Source organism: Mirounga leonina, unplaced genomic scaffold, assembly GCF_011800145.1.
Source record: "Mirounga leonina isolate KUSES-001 unplaced genomic scaffold, KU_Mleo_1.0 Mir_168, whole genome shotgun sequence".
Lineage (NCBI taxonomy): Eukaryota > Metazoa > Chordata > Mammalia > Carnivora > Phocidae > Mirounga > Mirounga leonina.
This window is the reverse complement of record NW_023270426.1, coordinates 68,137,357-68,160,676: the sequence shown is the minus strand read 5'-3', so window position 1 is coordinate 68,160,676 and position 23,320 is coordinate 68,137,357. Positions and strand designations below refer to the sequence as shown.

Below are 23,320 nucleotides of genomic sequence, written 5' to 3'. Positions count from 1 at the left end.
TAGAAGAGGAAATGTATTTTCACTTTAAGTCCCTGCTTACACAACATATAAAAATACAGTGACATCAGGGGGACTTGACTCACTGTGTTGAAGCCAGTTAGCATACTTGGTAAAACTAAGTTGGCATTTTGGGTGGTCAAATACTTCAACTTACCTCATTGTTAGAAGATTACCTATCCTTGCCTTGTTGAACTCTGGAGTAGCCTTAGGGTTTGTTTGGACCAATAAAATGTAGATGGAAATGAAATATATCACTTTAGGGCAGAAGCTTATGAACTAGCATGCAGTTCACACAGCTGGACATTTAGCTACGAGCAATATTCCAAGCAGAGGTTTCTCCATTAGCCTTGACCCTGAAGAAAAGACAACGAAGAGCAAAATCACAGTCCATAACAAATGGGCAGCATGAGTGAGAAATAAATCTTTGTTGTAACCCACTGTGATTTGCGGACCATCTGTTACTACTATATGACTTAGCCTATCCTGACAGACACCACATATTTACATTACCTCCTTGGCCTCTATAAGCAACTAAATTTGAAACCCATGCTTTTCCTGTAAGTTGCCATCTAATTTTAGAATGTGAAAAATTGAAGTTCAACAGGGTTAAGTAATTTGTTCAGAGCTATTAAGTCAATCTCTGTATCCAGGTCTGTCCGACTCCAAAGTCTACACACTTACTTTAATTCCTTACTCTCCTGCACCTTATTATATGATTTGAAGGTTATGCCATTACTTCTATCTTTCACAATACTGTAAATAAATAAAATGGCTTTGAAATTCACCATTTCCTAAAATATCTAGTCAAAGTAGGTATCTTAACAAGTTGCTAAATACAATCACCTTTTTTTGAAAAATTTTTCTAGAAACCATATAAAATACTTTTAATATAAATTCTATACTCTTTGGATTTATTTTGTAAACATATTCTGTCTGTACCACTTTAAAAGTCATTTTTAAATCATATTTATTTTTTTTGCATACAACTCATTTATTAATATCTAAAAAAACCAAATGCAAAGTAATAAACTTGGCTTCTTTTTCCCACAAAAATGGGGAATACATGTCTGTAAAGAAATCTTAAATTATTTTTACACACCAGTTTGTTGCTGGGATTATAGTTTCAGCAAAAAACAATTAATGGGGAAAAAGAAAAACAACTAATGGGCAACCCCTCCAAAAAAAAAAAAAAAAAAAAGAACGCAAAACAAAACAACAGTAACTGATTAATATATAAAATTGTTTACAATATGGTAAGCAAGAAACAGTAACTGATCAGAGAACACCCTGCTCTAAAGTAATTAGTTTTCACACAGATTTCTATTATAGTGCAGTTCACTCCCAACAACTCTGAGCCCATTAAGAGCACTTCTATACATACAAAGACATAACAAAATGATACAGTATTTACTGCAACAACAAATTAAAGTTTGTCATAATATATGTAACTTAAATACCCCCCGCCCCCAGTGATAAAGTGGCTTCTTATTCCTTAAACATAGAAATTCTGCTCTTCATTGTAGAAAGATGAAGTCCTCTCATCAAAGGCACATTCTTATCTGCAAAAAAAAAAAAACAACAACAACAAACAAATAAATAAAACAAAACTTGCAATACTCATCCTGGAACAAATTTAAACATTTAAAAATATTCCCAAAGGTTTGAAGTGGCAGGAAGGTAATGAAAGTATTTGAGGGAATTGTAATGAATGGCACTGATAAAACACATGATTATTTTGCCTATATTAATTACATCAGATTCTATCTTTCAAAATATGATTCTAACATTTGCAAAGAGATTTGTGTGGGTAATTAAAAATTATTTCAGTCATACTAAAGTGATACCCTCATATAATATTAATTGACTTAAGTAAACAATATAGTTATTTGTTTCTATGGTTTCTGTAAATACAATTCTTAACTGATCCTATTTCTAAACCCTCAGAAATGAGGATTTAATGGAAGCTGTGGGCCTGGAAGTATACTCTGAAACAAACAAACAAAAAAAAATGTGTTTGCTTTTTTAATTTATTTGAGAGAGAGAGCAAGCACATGTGCACCTGCACACACACCAGTGGGAGGGGCAGAGGGAGAGGGAGAAAGAATCCCAAGTAGACTCTGAACTGAGAGCAGGGGCTCCATTTCACAACCAGGAGATCACGACTTCAGCCGAAACCAAGAGTCTGACGCTTAACTCACTAAGCCACCCTGGTGCCCCCCCACAAAAATATTTTTAATATTTATAATACAGTTTCAAAATGTATCCATAAAGAGGTTTTCCATAGGTTTGCCTATTTTCTTACTTTACTTACTAGTTTATGGTAATATGACGTTATATTTTTATCACATACATCTTTATTGACCTTAATTCTAATTATACATCAGGCTGTACTGTTAATCTAAACCATAGCTTCCAAGAAACTTCTGCTAGTAAGAACCATTACAACAAAAAGTAGAGTAAAAGAACAGGCAAAGTTGTGCAGATGTTACTAACTAAATAAATCTTTCTTTATAATCACCATTAACATTTAGAACTTCATTGGAGATACGAATAATACTCTCTTCTAATTTATTGTTTTATCTGAATCTTTAGTAAACAGTCTAAAGCTAATGAAAGTCTAATATATTTTAATTTGAGGATAAATTTAAGTTTTTTAACAAAAATATTGGAAGGTTATTAAAAAACAATGTAACCTAGTCCTCATTTTTACACAACTCTTGTCCTTTGCATGACTGAAACTCTTGATCGTTTCGATAATGAATTTGTGGAGTATGAAAAAAATTAGATTAATAAAACTTGCAGTTCCATTTAGCAGAGTAAGAACATAAAATGATAGGTACCTAATTCCCAACTGTAGCCTTAAATAGACCTTTGAACTCAGACCACTTTTGAGAACCTAGGCAACATTTAACAACGTTTATAAGATGTTTTGGAATCAAGAAGTACCTAGTACATGAAGAATCTCTTAATGTACAGTTTCAGGAATGCATTTTAAGATTCATAATCAACCCCAAAACAGGTGAACATGTATACCTGTCTATTATTTTTCATATACCAAACATTTTATTGAACCTCTTTTTATTTTCCAGACTGTACAACCTGCTTTCCTACTTAGAATATTGCATTCCTTGAGTTGGGATTTCTTCAGAATGCCATCCCAGATATTTCATCCTGCCTAACACTTATAATGTGCTATGCAGAACCACCATTCCCTAATTTCTTTGGCATGACTAAAGTACAGATCACCAACACTGAAGATGTTCTTTCTCTACATGCCCCATACGAAACAATTTTAACCTATCAAGAATCAAACCCATCATCCTCTAGCCTTAAACCTGGTCTTCCTCTGAACCCTCTTACTTCAAACAATGGTAATGCGACCTATCTAGTCACCATTCCACTGGGGGAGGGGTGGGTACTGAGGTCCTCTCTGCATTCTATTGAGTACCACTGTCTTGTCAGAGTTTTTCATTTTCTTCCCCTCCTAAACTAGCTTTTCCTCCTGCTTTGATGCCTCTCAAGTGAACAACTGAAACAGCTTCAAAATATTAGACCTTAATTTCTTCCCAACTCTAATTTTTTCATAGGGTCACCAGGTTCCTTTTACTAGAACATATATCTCATGGAATCACTCCACTCCAAAGCAGTTGATGATTTACGACCATTTTCACAAATGGTAAAATTCATATCCTTAATATATATATTTTTAACATGGCCTTCTAGATCTGGCCCCAAATCTGACTGGTTTTCCATGACCCTAGGACATAGCCTGTGTTCTAAAGAGGCTCACAACATACCACATGCACACACTCTCATACGGGGCATCCCTTGATGCATGCTTTCACTTCAAATACAACTTTCCTTCATCATAAGGCTCTTATTTGAATGACTTACTAGTTTTAAAAGTAACTACAACTCAAATATCACCTCTTCAGTGAACTCTCCTATTTTCTACCCCAAACTCAGTTTCTCAGAGTTCTCACAGCAATTTCAAAAATGTGGGGCCTTAGCATAGTATGAGGAAAATAATCAAGAGTTACCAGTACCAGGAGAGGCAAAATTGTATAAGGCAGACTGGAGACTCAAAGAAGCTGGGATACAGAGCCAGGGGTACATAGCATAATCCATATGGACTTGTTAACAAGAGCCTCTTTTGGCAGGACCAGAGGCTCAAGCCCCAAAACCAAGCAACAGAGTAAGGCTACCTTCTCGTATGGATAGACTATATTTCATAGTTTCTAAAACACACTTTTCATATATTAACATCTCTGACCTTGAGATGCATCTTCCAATTGATGGCAGGCATCTTAGAATTGCCATCGGACAGGTGGTAGTTACTACATAGTAGCCACTGCCTATATGTGCACAAAGTTGATCAAGCTCTTGGTACTGTTATCACTTCAACAGAATTATATGCGTTGTTGGTATTACAAGGAATGAGTTTAATGTTTGGAATGCCTTTAAAAAGATAATATCATGAATCATCACTGAAGCAAAAGTTACTGTATATGTACAAAGAAAAGAAAGTAGTAGGCTATAGTTTATTATCGGTGAAGCAAATGTTTATTACTGGAACAATGGTGTGAATTCCATATTTTTCCAAGAAACAACCATGTCTTTAAAAATGAGAAGAGGTCCCAATGTCCCAGGTAGACAAAACTCTGCTAATTTCTGCTCTGAGAAACTATTACAAACCAAGAAATGCATGTGAAGGCAGAAGCAACTGCCAAATTCTTTAGAAGCAATGAAGAATGTAAAGGTATTGAGAAGCTGATGTGCACAGTTCCTGCATTACATGAAAATATCATATTATTTCATAATAAAATTGACTGTTTTTTCTTTCTTAGTGTAACAGCTTAAAATTAAGAATGCCTTAGATTAAATGGTACAAATCTCCACAGAACTTATATCACCTTAGAGTGAAGGGAGTAGGGGAAAGGTGTATTATGTTTAAATTTTGAATTGACAATTTTTAAGCTGGAAATATCTACTGAAATTAAGAAGTTCAAGTTTTTCACCATTTAGAATTTAAGATCTAAAAAACTCTAAGAACATCACATCCTTGCTCAACCACATTCTATGGTAGTGACATGCAGAACAAGTACAGACAAATCTATTTCAAATATCGTCTCGGGGTACCTGGGTGGCTCAGTTGCTAAGCGTTTGCCTTCGGCTCAGGTCATGATCCCAGGGTCCTGGGATCGAGCCCCACATCGGGCTCCCTGCTCTGGGGGAAGCCTGCTTCTCCCTCTCCCACTCCCCCTGCTTGTGTTCCCTCCCTCACTGTGTCTCTCTCTGTCAAATAAATAAATAAAATCTAAAAAAAAAAAAAGTACAAATATAGTCTCATGTAAAGACAGGCATAGGGAACCACAATACTTAATGTCTTGATTTATTTAAAATAGGGTATGCAACATATTGGGGCTGTGTGTGCTACTAAGTTTAACACTTAAGTACATTTTTTCTTTTTTTAAAATGACATTCACTCAATCACCAAACATATACTGAGCTATGATTTGCCAGGAAAACTGCTTGATACTGGGGAAGATGGTGATGACAAAAAAGAAAAATGAAGAAAAACAATAAACATAATTCCCTGCTCTTATTATAGAGACACATATACAGCATAGAAAGCACTTAGAGGACAAAAAACCTTGGCCTAGAAAGGAAGTCTGAATTCTAGTACCATCCTGATCAATTATTTACTGGATAAGTCCTTCTTCGTAAGAATGGGATAAAACATTTTCTAAGAGATTAAGCATGTCTTTTTATGGAAGTCTTCAGGAATGAAAACAGAAACCATTAGAGCCCAAGCTGAAAAAGCATTTAGAGACGCAGTCCAGTCACACTATTTGTCAGGTGACTTGGTAAAGAAGAAGAGCCAAGATTCGGGAGACTGAAGTAAGGAGATTCAGTTATCAATGCCAGAATTCTGCTCAAGAAGCACTTGAGTCTACATAATCATATTCTGCTGCTCCTTATTTTACAATACTTCTCAGTCATGACGATTTAGTCGCTGAAGTCTAAAGATTAGATCAGATGTCAAATGTTCTGTTGTTCCACCATTTACAGAACTCCCACTGTACAAAAAAATAAATAAATAAAAGCTAATCTGTTTACAATGTTAAATTCCTATTCTCACTGCTCTGTAAAACTGCTACTCATGCACAATAATTCCTTAGAACTCATACCTTTATTCAGTGACCTCCAAACCCAAATATTTCTCTCTTACCAGCTGCCAAATTTAACCTTCAGAAAACATTCTGAATAGTCAGGGAGACATATTATAAGCTGTCTATTCAACACTTATTACCTACTTTTTGTTTGCTAATAAAAATCTTTTTGTTTGGTTTTGTTTCTGCTAGCAAGGCGGGTAAAGACTGTTGGGAAGAAGAGGATAGTTCTGAGAAATTTTGATTTCCTGATAGAGACTGATGTGAAGTGGTTCTTGCCTCCCAGACTCTTGTTGCCTGAAACACAGATGCAATGGCTGAAATTACAGCAGCCATATAAGCAAGATAAGACAAGCATGAGGAAATGTTGGAGAAAACTGCATAAATGTAGACCCTATGATCAAACAGCCATTGAATCAATACCAGGAGCCAACTACTACAGACTTCTTATGACATGAGAAAAACTCCTGAATTCAGAAAAAAACTTTTGTAATTCTATATTCTTTATTAAAATAGACAAAAGTAAAAACGTAGTAAAAAAATAGTCAATCTTAGAGAAGCAGAGAGTAGATTAGTGGTTGCTGAAGTTTGAGAGGAGAGTGAAATGGGGAGTTGCTATTCAATGGGCATAAAGTTTGAGTTATGCAAGATGAGTAAGTTCTAGAGATTTGTCCGACAGCATTGCACTTATGGTTAATAATATTGTATTGTGCATCTAAAAATTTAAGAGGGGGCGCCTGGGTGGCTCAGTTGGTTGGGCGACTGCCTTCGGCTCAGGTCATGATCCTGGAGTCACAGGATCGAGTCCCGCATTGGGCTCCCTGCTCAGCAGGGAGTCTGCTTCTCCCTCTGACCCTCCTCCCTCTCATGCTCTCTGTCTCTCATTCTCTCTCTCTCAAATAAATAAAATCTTTAAAAAAATATATAAAAAAAAATAAAAATTTAAGAAGATCGATCTGATGTTAAGTATTCTTAATACGATAAAAAAAAAAAAATCACCATGCTTTTCTGTGAGGTAAATTGAATGTGAAGTTTTTAATAAATTTTATGGAAACCTCAGTTTGAGTACTTTTCAAACCTCAAGAAAGTTCTGCCTCTTCATATTATACGATACACTGATTAAAAGAAAATACACTATTTTAAAGGATAACTTAAAAGCTCACTCAGATCTTTATCAAAACAGCTACAAATCACATCAGGTTCGGAAACAAAACAAAACTGTACTAGTGGACTCAAGAGTATTGTTACTCTTTATTCACTTAAATAAATTTGCAAATATTAGATTCCTGGAGTTATGGCTCTTTATTTTTTTCTCTCCCAAGTTCTTTTAAAGATACAGTATCTAAGGATTTTAAAGAATGGATACAGTACCTGTGGATTTTAAAGAATACTATATGAGAACACTGGGAAAGTTTGATGACATAATTGTGTTTATAACTTTTCTGTCCATAAAGTTGAGATGTTTGTCCCTGTATTGTCTTTAACCCTATTCACACATATCAACCTCATGGGTAGTTATGCTTTGCCTCCCATATCCATCTATCTCACCTTAGAGAAACTACAATCCACATTCACAGAATATAAATCCTGAACAAAAGCAGTAAACATTTCATTAAATGGATCAACTGCTATATAAACAGGAATTTGTGATTTAACTGTTTTATAAGTTTTCATTTAATAGAATTAATTTAAACCAGATCAGTCAAACACTTTTGCTCCAGGTCTTTTCTGTCCAATATAACAGCCACTAGCCACATCTGGCAATTTATAGTAAAATTCAATAAAATTAAAACTTCAGTTCCTCAGTCACACTAGTCACATTTCAAACGCCCAAGAGACACATATGGCTAGTAGCTATCAAATTAGACAGGACAACTCTAGATCGTGCAGTGAGATGAGAAAATAGCATTAGCAAATAAAATTTGAGGTTACACAACATTTGTTAAAATAATACACAAATGATTCATGTACTTAACTAATAAGCACATTGTGATGTCTAATTATTAATGGAGCAAGGCAAATTTTCTTCTAAGGCACAGAAAAGTAAAACATACCAAAAAAAGAACATGAGGGTTCTTTTTTATTACCTTTTATTACTTATTACTTCTATCATTCCAGTAATGACAAATACAGGATAATATACTTTAAGCACAAAAAGTACAGATGATTCTACTAGTAACACACCACTAGACATCCTAAAATACCAATTTTTATCTAACATAAACCTTAGTAATTGACACATTCCTACATTCTATTTACTTTGAATAACCCTAGTATTTATTCTGATATGTTAAGTTTCACATTGAAAGTAGTGTTTTAGAAATTAGAACTATTTTCAAATTGGAAACTGTTTGAATAAGATCTTTTTAATGAGTGTTTCTGGTTAAATATTTATATCAAATCTGCTTTCTAATTCTGACATGCTGATGTTAATAACCAGAAAATATTTTGTGGTCAAGTAACATTGAGCACAAATGTAATGAAGACATACAATATTAAATTTAATGAAGCAGAACAAAAGTAGCTAAAAAGCAAGTTTAGGGTTTTAAAAATTACATTATTGACAAAAATTACTACAATAGCCTTGAAGTGATGCTGTAAGTGTCAGCTTTTAGAAGCTGCTACCAAGACTGTTAAAATGTCTTATAGTGTACATCATCATAAAATACTAATAATTTTACGGTTCAGTAGAAATCAAACAGAATAGCAAAACAGTATTGTTCCCATTTGTGGTTTTGTGTCATAAAGCACTGTTTTAAACTGTTTTAGGGACTGGTTATGAGTATTTGTTTCCAATATTTTTCTTTGAGAAAATTAAGGTAATTTTTAGTCAGTATATGCTATCTAATTCCTCATCAGTTTTTCTATCCAAGAGGGCTAAAACACCCAACAAGACAGTTAAAGAGTTGACGTTTGTCTTTTAGTTTTATAAAATTTTTGTGCAAAATGTTTCAGTAACCAAACATAAGAAATTACCCCTAAAATACAAAATTAGGATGTCAATAGCAAATTTAAGAGAAATTTTATTAACCAAGTTGCTCAAGTTATTTTTTTTTCACATCTGTACATTTTCCCAATTTGATTGCATTAATCTCAGTGCTTAAAGTACTAGATATCGTGGTAATAATGGTGGTTAACTTCTCAGTATTTATTCAAACACAAATGATAATTCTGAGCTAATCATGGTACTTCCATTTTTTTCCCCAGGGTTTAATTTAGAAATGGCCATATGACCAATGATACGGAAAGCAAAAACAAACAAAAAAACCCAGCTCTGTTTAAAGTTTCTGGGGAAATTCTTCTCATTCCTAAGGAAGGTACACAAGAGAGCGAGTCCCTATCTTCTACTGAACGTTACCATTCTAGGTATGATTATAGGAACTGCTGACACCATCCTATTATCAGCCTAAAAATGAAGCCAACACATGGTGTGCAGAAGCAAGGGGATCACAAAGAAAAGGAGACAGAGCCTTGACGTACTGTTTGGAGTTGGCCCTATCTGTGACATACTATTATATGAAATAATAAATTTCCTTGAAATTTAGATTAAACCATATATTGGCAGTTTCATATGGTTCCATCTAATACAAAGAAACAGTGAAAATAATTACCCCAAATCCTAACTACCAACAACAATCATTAAAATTCTGATGTATTAAAAACCACAATAAAAACATTCTTCTCAGAAAGAGCTGACTACAAAAGGATGGTTTTATGCTGTGATAAAATTATAAGCAAGGAAATTCATTTGCCTCTCTGGAAATAACTTGCTTCCTGTTATTCTGTGGATAGAATCTGGAAAATAAAGAGGAACTAATTTTAGAAAGCACTTAAACAATGAAGGCAGCATCAGTAAGAGCTAATCCCACAAGAATTACCAGCAATTATACTATAAACTAATATGATTCTGCATTGCAGTTGGCAAGGTAGGTATATCATAATATTTACATTCCTCATTTTTAGGGTCCTCATTTGCAAAATAAAGAGTAATAGCAAGAGCTGATATAGAAGACAGAATGAAGAGAATTTATAATTATTCTCTTTATAAAGGTATAAATCAAATATATATTTTAAAAAAATGGAATTAAATTACAGCAGGAAGAGAAGCCCAAATTACTTCAACTCTCTGAGCCTCAGATTTCTTATCTTTAAAATAAGACCAAAAGGAACTACTTTACATGACTGTCTTGATGATTCCATAATATATGTAAGGAGCCTAGCACAGCGTCTGTATATTCTGCACTCAAGTAGATACTTACTAACAAGTGTCTATTATAATTGCTCCAGTGTAGTTCTGTTACCCCACTATGTCCAGGCTCTCCCCTGGGCTCAGTGATAAGACCCCTGATCTTATCCCTCTAAAGACATCTACCAATATCATCATCCATTCCCTTGGTTTTTTCTACCATTTATATGGTAGGACTGCTGGGAAATCTGAGGTGGAAGTCCTCTTTCAGGGCCTAAAAATACCTTATAATACACTCTCCATATAAAAGTATTGATTTTCCCCCTTTACTAATGGGAGAAACAAATGGCATTGACCCTGATAATGTTACGTAAAACAGTCACAATAAGATCTATATGTATCTTTCCCACAGGATAAATTTGAAATGTTGACTAAATTGATGGCATAATGCATGTTTAATCTCTAACACTAACATTAGAAGATCAGAGAGAGTCTTGCCCAATGAATCAGCTTCAAATGAAATAGCAGAGTTCAGACTGTATATCTTATCACAGACAATAATCTCTAAGCTACAGATGGTAAAAGAAATATAAACACACCTCTATGAAACTGTTGTCAGTAGCAGAAAATGACTGTTTTCTACAATGAGACTGTCACAGAAAAGAAATGTATATACCTTCCCCTAAGTAAGAGTCAGAAAAAAGGGTCTGCAAATGCAGACTATGAAAAAAAAATCAAAGCAGAGGTCTAGAATCAGTGGAGGTGTTAGTTAAATGATGTTCAATACTGGGTGAAGAATAAAAAGGAGAACACAGAAAAACTGTTTGCTTCTCAGTGTACTGAAATATCCATATTATTGTTCATTTTAAAAGAGACAAAAGTAGGTCTGCCCTAGAGAAGAACATTACCCCTGATTTTGGCAAGGTCAAAAACCAGTAAAGGGGAATCTCAACTCTTGCCAAAATATCTTTGTTTTGTATTTCTGGCCTGTGTATATATACTAGATTGTTAACTGAAATGGGGATGGGCATTTTGCCCAATTTTGTTCACCACCATATCCCCATAGCTTAGTAGAGTATTTGGGGACAAATGACAGGCAGTTTATCACTGTTTTTAATGAAAAAAATGAATCCATGCAATTTGCTATGTCCACTGGGATATCTCATAGTCACCTCTCAATTTCATGGTTGAAACTGATTTCACACCTTTTGACCTATAATCCCAGTTCTAGAAATTTACCCTGAAAATGCACCTGCAACAATACAAAAGTACATATGCACAAGGTTATTCATTGAAATATAGTTTGATAACTACCTACATGTCAAAGCATAGGCAATGGACTGAATAAACGAAGGTACCTACACACCATGGGATACTATGCAGCTGTTAAAAATGAAAAATATCCCTGAACTTATACAGCATGACTTACAGGAGATATTACAAAATGCAACAAAAAAATATAAAAGAACATATATTGTATGCTACCTCTTGTGTAAGAAAGAAAAGTGTTAAGAAATACATATTTCTGCCAACTTTTATCCAAAGAACCACAGGGAAGATAAACCAGATAAATAATGAAAGTGATTACCTACAAAGGGTGAGGTGGTGAGAATGGAGAGGAAAGAATACAAGAGGGAATGATACTTCTTTGAGTGTATGTGTGTGTATAATATTAAAAAAAAATGTGTATACTTTTTAATTTTGGAAGCATGTTAGTATTTTTCATATGAAAAATGATAATGACAATGGGAAGGAGAGGAAAAAATCTAAAACAGAAAGCAAGTTCAAATGACTTCAATTACATTTCAAATAATTATTATAAACACACTGAAGAGGGAGGAGGAATCAAGGCCAAATCACTTACATATCTAATAATATAATCTCAGTCTTGGGCAAGATGGTGTTGTGAAGAGAAAACTAACAAATCCTAAACCTTCTTAGAAGGCTTGTTTATTTTAGTGCCATAGGCAAAGCGATTCTGAAACTGTATTAGTTTTATTACAGAATTGAGTAAATAAGTAAATGCTGATGTTGGGATCCAGAAGATTGTTGGAAGTCATTCTCATGACAGAACAAAGAGAATGCAACTATGGAAAAGGAAGAAGGCAAGAAAGAACACAGTGGCAATAGACCAGCAAGGTAGAATGAGAGGTATGAAGAAATACTATGTAAAGTATGCATACATATGTGAATATGCATGTACGTGCGCATGTGTGTGTGTGTTTGCACGTACACATACATTTCACAGACCTGTCTGCTGAAGGGGCCAAGAAGTAAGGACACACCTTAGTAATAAAGAGCTCACTTAGTGCCCACTCAAAGAAACCAAGGCTCTTTGGAGAAATGGCTAATTCCATCACTAGGGCAGGGTAGGTAAAAATGAGCCTGGAACATCTTGCTAGGCCAGAATGTGAGGAATTGCTTTAAAAAAAAAAAAAAAAAAATGGAAGCAAGTAACAAGGGCACAGAAGCCAGCTTGAAGCGGCTCTCTCTGGCAAGGACAGCAATGAAAAAGGAGAAAAATCATGACTCCATACTGTCAATAGTTAGATAAATGAATACAGAAGGAATGAGGGGGAGCTCTTGCTTATACTACAATATCAATGCTGATTGGTAAATATGAAGGAAATGTTGAAGTTGGAAGATCATTATTTTGAAACTATCACAGTGAAGATTAGATCAGGCAACAATCAAGACTAATGACTGCTAAACTTAGGGGAAAATTTTGATAAAAGCAGAATATTTTCATGATTTTAAAATGCCTTATTAGTTGCAATGGGGAAAAAAATAGTAACATACTAAAGAAACTGGGCAAACTTTAAGCAGGTGCATCAAAATTACTACTGCTAAGAAAGAAGGGCACTGTGTGTCTCCAGATAGGATACCCTGAGAAAGACATATCATGATCTGTACAGTATTTCAGGGAAGAATGCATAACCTGAATCTAATTATAAGGAAACATGAGAACATTAGGTAAATATAAAATGAGGAATATGCATTCTTCTGTATCTATATTATAAGATAGGAAAAAAAGCACACAAGAGAACAAATGAAGTAAAATGTCAGTAAATCTAGATTTAAGAATAGAAGGATATTCTCTGTACTATTTTTATTCTTTTATTTTTTAACAAAGAACGATCTGCATTTATTTTTTTTATTTTTATTTTTTTTAAGCTTTTATTTATTTACTTATTTGAGAGAGAGAGAGCACAAGAGGGGGGAGCGGGAGAGGGAGAAGCAGACTCCCTGCTGAGCAGGGAGCCCGATGCGGGACTCGATCCCGGGACTCCAGGATCATGACCTGAGCCGAAGGCAGTTGCTTAACCAACTGAGCCACCCAGGCGCCCTGTACTATTTTTATTCTTATAACTTTTCTGAAGCTCTGAAATTATTCCCAAACAAAAGGCAAATTTTTTCTAAAGTAATTGAGAAAAAAAAAATCAACATAGGAGGATATAGAAGGACAAGTGAAAATGAAAATTAACTGTCAACCTCCCAATCTCACCTTTCACAACTAGAAGTTAAGCTTCACAAAGCCAGGATGTTTTTCTTTTTCTTTTCTGTTTTGTGGCTGTAGTGTATCCCAAGTGGCCAGATCAATGCCAGACATTCAACAGTTGCTATATAAACAGCTGCTCCATCATTCATTACTTGGATGAGTGAATGAATGAATGAATGAATGAATAGGTAAGCACTGTTTATTTGCTGTTCTTACTTTAAACATGTCTATATTAAAGTTCTAAGTCTTTTTTTTTTTTAAGTATATGGGGTCATACTACTAAAAATCTGAAGATGATGCCATTATCATTGATATCATTGATAATTATCATTACCCCGAAACATGCTTCTCCACTATTATAACCATTTCTCCCTCCTTTACCCTCCAAACAAAATTCCTAAATTTTGTTCATAATACCGTTCAAAGTCTCTTTAATAACTTACTCCTTTCTATTTCTCTTGCTATCACTCTGGTGTTGGCCACCCCATGTACTTGTACCATCTAACTGGTCTTCCTGGTTCCCTTACTCCTTATCTTGCTTTTCTCCAATCTAAGTAATTTTCAAAACACAACTTTGATTATGTTTCCTCGTCTTAAAATTTTCCAAGTGGCTTTTCATAATCTGTTGAGTGACTTCTCACTGACTGCCATGGATCATGATCTGCCTTTTGATTCTTTGTCCTGCCTTACCCATCACTCTTATTTTTGCATTCAAAGCTCAAAAATTATTCATTCCCTCATTCATTTATTCTCACAGATATTAATGTAGCATCTATTTAACTTCTTTTAGTTCCTTGAATACTCTACCCTCTCTTTTGCTTCTGGTACTTTGTGCCTGCTGTTCTCTCTCCAACCCCCACCCCTATATCCACTTTTAATTTTGCTAATTTCTACTCAATTTTTCAGGTCTCAATTAACATAGCATGTCCAAGAGGTGTTTCTGGACCATTAGTTTTTGGTTATTTGTTCTATGTCCCCACTACAAGTTCTCATATCACCCTATGCTTATTCTGTTTATTAAGTCACTCTGATTAATGTCTAGCTCCCTAATAGAACACATAATTCATGAAAAGTGGGGCATAAGAGAGGGATAAGTATTGGAGAAAGGTCTGTGATGAGGCAGGCTGCAAAATAAAAGATAACTACAGGTAATTTTATCTCATGGAAATCATTCCCTTCTTTATGTGCCTCCTACATTCCCTGGTCTGTCCCTCTCATCCTTCATCTCTTCTAGGCCAACTTTCCCACTAATACAAGAAGTATTATTCCACAACACAAATCTGATTATCTCATTAGATACACTCCACACAAACAACACCAATGGTTCTCCAATAACAGCAGGGTAATACCAAACTCTTTAGCAGATTGTAAAACTCTATGTATTTCCCTCAAAAACAAACCAACCAACCAACCAACAAAAAACCTTGCAGATCCCTATGTTCTGCCAGAGCTGATCCTCCCAACCTTGCATGTATAAAAAGCCAAGATTTCTGTACTCATGGTATTTGTTGTAACTGATTGTGGACTTTAGTTTTCCTTTAGCCAAAGAGTCTCCCCTCTATTTCAACATGTCTTTCCCTACTAAGTGGAATCTTTATTACCTCCTTTCTTTATCCCATTTGCTTTGAAACTAAGTCTATAACCATGTAATTTTGCTTATACAAATCTCTTAGGAAGGGTCTTAACACTCAGCAAGAACAGATCTGAGAATAGATATCATAGCTGTACTAGCAGACCATCAGTCCCACAATTTTGAGTGAAAGCATGATTTACAAATAGAGGAGCACAGACTAAAATCAAAATATCTTCAGAATGCAAAAAGAAAATCAACTTTACTAATATTTCTCTCTCTCACACACACATAAAAACTTACTACGTATTACTTGTCAGTATGTAGCAGTTAAAAGGACAAAGCTCTGCAAGGATCTATAATACAGATCTCTTTTTGGAATGGTATTCTATTATTTATACCTGTTTTAGCAAAGCAATATGCATGTGAGCTATTGGTTGGGTAGCACAAAGAACTTCATTAAATAGAACTGAATAAAATCTATTAGGATAAAAACTGCTAAATGAAATACTGTATTTTTTCTACTTTATTTACTTATCAAGGACTTGCCTCCCTAATTCATGGAATGAAACTGCCCAACACTTAACTTACCTTCGAGGATGATTGGCATCAAACAAAGTGTTATCATCATCCTCATCATCTTGTTCTAAAGGTGTCAACTCCATGTTTTCTATGTTAGTGTCCAAAACTCCATATCTCCTAGTCTTTCGGTTTCTTCTTCTCATCCTATTAAATAGAACGTATTAATAAATAAAAATTATTTGAATATGGCATAGATGATCCTTACTTTATATTTACTTAAACTAAAAATAAATTATCCCTCTGTTGCTGACATCAGAGGCACTCAATATCAGAATGACTACATTTCAGAAATGTAAACGATTTACTATGTAGGATTATTTATGAAACAAAATCTATCCTACTTGTTGTGTACCATTTCTTCCATTTGACCTACTCCCTTCTCTATCAGCTTATGGTATGGACAAATAAATCTTTAAGGAACCATGCGTTCACTGAAGCCTTCTATTCCAGCCTTTTCCCTACCTTACCCATGCCTTCTTACCAATGTGCAGGATTAGGTACTTTCTGTCCCACTAAGAAACTATTATGTTTATACATGTTCAAATTCTGCATTAAGTAGCTCACAAACTTGGCTACATGTCAGAATCACCCTCGGTATATTAGTCCTTATCTCCACATAATTAAATCAGAGTTTCCAAGGAGAAGGAACTAAGCAGAATCACAATCATCTAGGAATTTATTAGAAATGCAAATCCTCATGCCCACTCAGACCTAGTAAATGACAAACACTGAACTTGGGGCCCAGAAACCCGTGTTTTAACAAACACTTCTTGTCAGTATGATGCATTGCTGAAGTTTCAGGACCACTGCTCTAGAGAAATGAAAATATTTTAGGGTGCTAAACATTAATCATTATTTGAATACATAACAAAGTCTCTCTGACTTAGAATCATACTCTATGCTTTTCTCTCAAATAACTTTTTTCTTCAAATTATTTACCTCAATTTGCATTTATATTTCCTTATGTATATGGTTACTTGAGTGTTTATTTGCCTCTCTCCCCCTAAGTTCCATGAGGGCAGCTATGCATATCTTGTTCACCACTGTATTACTACTTCGTAGCAGTGTCTGATTAAGATGCTCTTTAAATATTTATTCAGGCTCTGAGTGAAATCATATTCTAGCTCAGTGCTCCAAATCTGACCCTACAATTAATGCCTAAGTTACCTCCAGTGAAATAACCTCAAATCCACATACAAGAAAATGTATTTTACACAAATGGCTATGGGAGATTAAGAACAAAATAGAAGATATTTCAGTAAGTAACAACATAGAAGTTTACTTAAATGTTTCTGTGTCACTTTATTCGATGTAACAAGTGTGATAATAAATACCATGACTACAGGGCCAACTGTAAAGAGCTAAAGTTTCTACATATGTGACTGTGGGGATCCCCCTGGGAGATAAACTGTCCTACACATATATACATATAATACACAGATACATATAAACACATGCTCAAGAGATATTTGAGTTTTAGTAAGCATCAGGCATTGTGCTAGCTTCTGAGTGTAAAGTACCTGGTCTCAGTGGTGAAAATTTAGAAAATTATACTAAGCATAGATAAAAACCAAGTAAGCTTCCACTAGTCACTGCCTATAGATCTATCTATATACCTACCCAAAGGCGCTGAACAGGAAACAAGAGGTTAAAGTATAGTATTTAAAACTACAAATGTAACCAATGTAAGAGTTAATACTAATGTTAAGACTTAAAAAAAAAATGGCACTAAGAAGTATAAGCTAGTCTTTATATAGTGAGAACTTAAATGTTTAGGTTGTTACATTAACAAGTACATATATGTGTGCATGTTTGTGCACATTCACACATACTCACACCCTATGCAGATCAGAAATCTAAACTTTTTCTGCAAAGGATCAAATAGTAAATATTGCAGACTCTAAAGATCACATATGGTCTCTTGCCACATATTCACCTTAATTTTTTGTTTTTAGTTTGATTTTTTTACAACCCTTCAAAAATGTAAAAAAAAAAAAAAATCTTGGTTCATAGGTCTTAAAAAAATAGGTCAGTGAACCAGATCTGGCTGATGGGTCATAGTGTACCAACCTGTGATTTGGACTTCTGAAAGTAATTCACAGAAAAATTAAGAACATAAAAATACTGACCCTGGAAGTAGGAATAAAAAAGTCCAGGGGGATTATAGTTCACCATTAGTCCTTTTGAACCACATAGCTGAATAACATCTTCAAGCATTCCTTTGGTTTAAAAAAGTGAATACACAAGAGTGAGTGAAGCCACTTGGCAGTCTAAGTTAAGGATATTCAGAGTTAGAATTTCTCCTCTTCCCTTTTGCCAGGCTTTCACTCAAGGTTTTACACCATATATGGCTTTCCAAACATTCTCACATTTTCAGTGAACAAAGAAGAAATTAATGTCATGTGAATCATTTTTGGAAAAAAACAAGATCCTTCCGGGTCATATACTATATATCAAGTAGTCAATATGCCAATAACCTAGTCATTGCCAGTCACAAGGTACCCTGGCAAGTCTTAAAAAAGAGAAGGATACAAACATAGACTTTAAGGACTTTTGCAATTTTATCTCAGCTGACATTCTTCTCCACTCCCAAGGTCTTCATCCTCTCTTGAATGAATTCCCAAACTTTCAGTGAGTGGCTAATCTGGCTAGCAATGCTATTTTCTCTATCTTTGTATAGTGTAAGTGTTTGCATCAGTGTGAGCACTTTGTTATTTATTCTAGCTTGCACTCTCCTTTAATAATTTTTTAAATGCTATCTTCCAAACGTGAATCCAAGTTCTTTAAAAATAAGAACCTACTCCGTATATATAGAAGGTACATTGTTGGGCACCAAATAAGTGGGGGAATGCAGTTCAATTTAAATGAAGTTAGCATTTTAGTAAATGTTACTAATTCATAACTGTGTGTTGTTAAATAGAATTTAAAGTTGAAATGCAATTTCTTTTTTTTTTTTTTAGAAATGCAATTTCTAAAAAAAAAAAAAAAAAGTATTCTCTAAGTCCAAAGATCTAGGCACTGATGGCTACATGATCGTGACAGCAACATGGGTATAAAAACATCAAATATATCCATATGCAGTGATTTTTCTCAGGAAAGGTCAAAAACATCAGTGAATCTTCAAAATTACTCAGCTGATTCAATGAACCATCTACTTAAAGTAATAAATATTAAACATAAAATACAATATGCGGGCGCCTGGGTGGCTCAATTGGTTAAGCGACTGCCTTCGGCTCAGGTCATGATCCTGGAGTCCCGGGATCGAGTCCCACATCGGGCTCCCTGCTCGGCAGGGAGCCTGCTTCTCCCTCTGACCCTCCCCCTCTCATGTGCTCTCTGTCTCTCTCATTCTCTCTGTCTCAAATAAATAAATAAAATCTTTAAAAAAATAAAATACAATATGCATAATAAAAGTCTACTGAAATTTTAAGTAAAAAGGCTACTTTTATTTTTTAATATGCAATGTGCCTTATTTTTGAATAAGCAAAAGTGTAAGGGGGCTTTAAAACTCACACAATTTTAACAGTTGTAGTTCTTTTCTCACAAATGAATGTTTTAATTAAGTTCATGACACACAATCTTGTCTATGTGTGGTGACAATTACACATATAATTATAGATATGACACTTTTCTATTAGACATAGTAAATGCATATTGCAGTATGAAAACAAATTTTGTTGCTTCTTAACAAAAAAAATAGCGACTTTATAAATGTGTAGAGGAAAATATGGAAGATTAAAAGGACAAAAGAAAATAACTATATGATTGATGATATTGAATGATATTGACTCATCACATGGCATGCACAGGTAAATGATCTTGATCAGATCCATTCTAGATAATCAAGTTATCATTCAAATAGCTGTCTAGGGGCGCCTGGGTGGCTCAGTCATTAAGCGTCTGCCTTCGGCTCAGGTCATGATCCCAGGGTCCTGGGATCGAGCTCCGCATCGGGCTCCCTGCTCTGCGGGAAGCCTGCTTCTTCCTCTACCAGTCCCCTTGCTTGCGTTTCCTCTCTGGCTATGTCTCTCTCTGTCAAATAAATAAATAAAATCTTGAAAAAAAAAAATTCAAATAGCTGTTTAATATAGTTGCAGATTCCTCAATGTTCCATTATACTCAGGTTGGTAAGAATTATTTCTGTTTAAATAGCATGTAAAAGCTACAGCACAAAAATAAAACTGAACTGCTAAAGTAAGCTTGATAAAATTTTATGTAAAAATGTATGAGGCCACATAAAATAAACACAACAGAATAAGACTCCATTTTGGGGCGCCTGAGTGGCTCTGTCGTTAGGCGTCTGCCTTCGGCTCGGGTCCTGATTCCAGGGTCATGGGATGGAGTCCCGCATGGGGCTCCCTGTTCCGCGGGAAGCCTGCTTCTCCCTCTCCCACTCCCCCTGCTTGTGTTCCCTCTCTCGCCATGTCTCTCTCTGTCAAATAAATAAATCTTAAAAAAAAAAAAAAAGAATAAAACTCCATTTCATTCTACTACTCTATGAAAGAAAAAACCGATCAATGTAACTTGCTGTACCCATCTGGTTTTACTCTTTTTGTTTTCTTTTAAATGAAAGCCTGTAGGGTATTATTAAGTATGGAAAGATGTAAGTAATATTCCTTAATTTCCTTAATTCCTGAATTTCTTCTATAGCACATTCAAAACTAAACTGAGGGATATATTATTTACTGGGTATTTTATATACATACACTCTCCTATCTGAAGACATAATGATAAAGCAGAGTAATTCTTAATAACAAAATGTACAACTATTGATAAAACATTTTTTAGTCTTGGCTATTTTTGGCAAAAAAGTAAAATAGTGACCAAGAATGACTTTGAAACTAATTACTTTACCATTACAACATAATACAAATAAAAATTAGTGAGCCACAATTTTAGTTGTCTATGATTTATCAAGAAATCCAACTCAATGAATACATATATATAAAAATACTTTTATCTGACATCTCTCTCATCTTCATCCCCCATTGCCAAAACCCAATCCATCAGTTGTCATTTCAAGTTCTTCAAGAAGCAGACACCGGTAGAGATAAGATTATGTCATGGGTTGAACTATGTCTCCCCCAAATTCATATGCTGAAATCCTAACTCCTAGCTCCATTTGAAAGAGTCTTAACACAATCAATCAAGTTAATATGAAGTCATCAGAATGGGTTTTAATCCAGTATAATGTCGGAAAAAAAAAAAAAGAAAAAGAAAATAAAATTTTCAGACAGACACACATATAGAAAGAATACCAATTGGAGAAGAAGATCACCATCTTCAAGCCAAGGAGAGAAATCTGGAACAGAACTTTCCGTGTAGTAGTCTGCTCAGGCTGCCATAACAAAATGTCATAAAATTGATTGCTTAAACAACAGAAATTTATTTGTCACTATTTTGGAAGCTATAAAGTCCAAGATCAAAGTACCAGGTTTCATTCTGAGGCTTCTCTTGGCTTGCAGGCAGCTGCCATTTCGCTGTGTGCTCATATGACCTCTTCTTTGTGTGTGCAGGGAGAGAGTTCTGGTATCTCTTCCTTTTCTTATAAGAGGAATCAGCCCTATTGGATGAGGGCACTGCCCTTATGACCTCATTTGACTTTTACCATTTCTTACAAGTCCTATCTTCAAATACGTTCACATATGAATGGGGGGGGGGGCATAAACATTCAATCCAGAACATTCCCTCATAGCCTTCAGAAGGAACCAAGTCTGCTAGTATCTTGATTTCAGTTGTCTAGCCCCTAAAACTGTGAAGTGAAAAATTTTTGTTGTTTAAGTCACCCAGTTTATAGTACTTTGTTACGGCAGGAAACCCTGGCAAACTAATAGATCATAGGGGATTTATTAGGGGGAAGGTCTCCAAAGGATTGAGGGAGGGAAAAGGAGAAGAGGAGATCCTACAAAGGTTAATGCAGGCTTAAGACCTGTGAAAGAGAGTGGAAAGAAAGGATGGTTGGGTAAGAAGAGCAGTAGACTACAAGGCAGTCCTAAGAAAGTTTTGACCAGGCCAATGGAATGTCTTCACGCAAAGAAAGGTTGCCCATTAGAGGAGAGGGTCCTCTGTTAATCAGGATGGCCAGGTTTGGTCACACTCAGTCACTGGCTGGAAAAGGCTTAAGAATTATGGCCCTGGCATGGATGCAATGATGGATCCAAATCTGTGACAGCTGGAGGCTGTCAACTATGTTTCCTACAGCAGGGTCTCTTAAAGGGAAGTCTAATCAATGTACCTCCATGGTCGTCATAATCACAAAGTCCTATGGATTTTACTTCCTGAGAATCACTGAAATTCATTTAAAGTGTTCACCACTGCTATCATCAATCGCCTTGACTACTGATATAGCTTAATACCCGTGTTCCTCTATCTGCTCTGGTCACCCACTAACCTCCCCACCATCCTCTAAAATCTCCAGTGGTTTCCTATTGCTCAGCAGTAACAATTGTATACTATGGCTTATAAAATTCAACATAGGATGGCATACTTACCTTGTTAGCCTTACCTTGCTGTTTACTCTACATTCTGCTTTACCTTCTGCACTCCAGCCACAAAACCTTCTAACTCGTATTCCCTTAGAATGGCCATGTGTTCTCTGTCACTGGCCTCATACTTTCCCCCCACACACCACACTATTGCTGTGTTAATGCCTATTCTTCTTTCAGCTCCAGTTTCCTTAGAGAAGCTTTCCCTAATCTACCATGCTAGGTTACAAATAAACACCTACTATTGGCTTCCATAGCACCCCGTACATCTCCTTTAAAGTACTTATTAATGATATACTTGTATACTTTTTGTGTAAACTGTCTTCCCTACTAGACTTAGTTTCATGGGAGCAGGTGTTTTGCTCACCACTATACCCCCAGTACACAGGGAATGGCATAAAGCAGATGCCTACTATCTGTAAATGAACTAACTAAAATATACGGATTGACAATATATATTGCATTTTCTATGTATAACAAAACCTACAATTTTTATGTTAATCATCACTCCTGGGATAAGAGAAGCCTGAAAAGAACATCATCTCCAAAAATATACCACAGCAAAACCTACAGGAGCTAGCCAATCTTTACTTTTTTAAATTTTTTAAAATTTAAATTCAATTAGCCAACACATAGTACATCACTAGTTTCAGATGCAGTGTTCAACAATTCATCACAATTTTTAAATCATAATATGGATAACATCCTTCTGGCTCAGGACAGAAAAAAAAAAAAGGACTAGAATAATTAAACATATTAAACATGCACTCACTCCAGGACTTCTTAGATACTCATTTAGTATGTTTTAGGTCAAGCCCAGGTGAT

General features: G+C 35.1%; 1 protein-coding gene across 2 annotated transcripts in view; it reads right to left on the bottom strand.

The window, feature by feature from the left end:
* Positions 1 to 950: 950 nt before the first annotated feature.
* FAM174A (family with sequence similarity 174 member A) overlaps positions 951 to 23,320 on the bottom strand; it is a 38,793-nt gene continuing 16,423 nt past the window's right edge. The window contains exons 2-3 of one of the 2 annotated variants that reach the window (XM_035014956.1): positions 16,020 to 16,154; positions 951 to 1,559 (exon numbers count right to left, since the gene is read on the bottom strand). In XM_035014956.1, coding sequence (XP_034870847.1) covers positions 1,556 to 1,559; positions 16,020 to 16,154 — 139 coding nt within the window. In that variant the 3' untranslated portion in view covers positions 951 to 1,555. Of the gene's footprint in view, positions 1,560 to 16,015; positions 16,155 to 23,320 lie in introns of those variants that run through there. The other variant, XM_035014957.1, reaches the window with a different exon arrangement.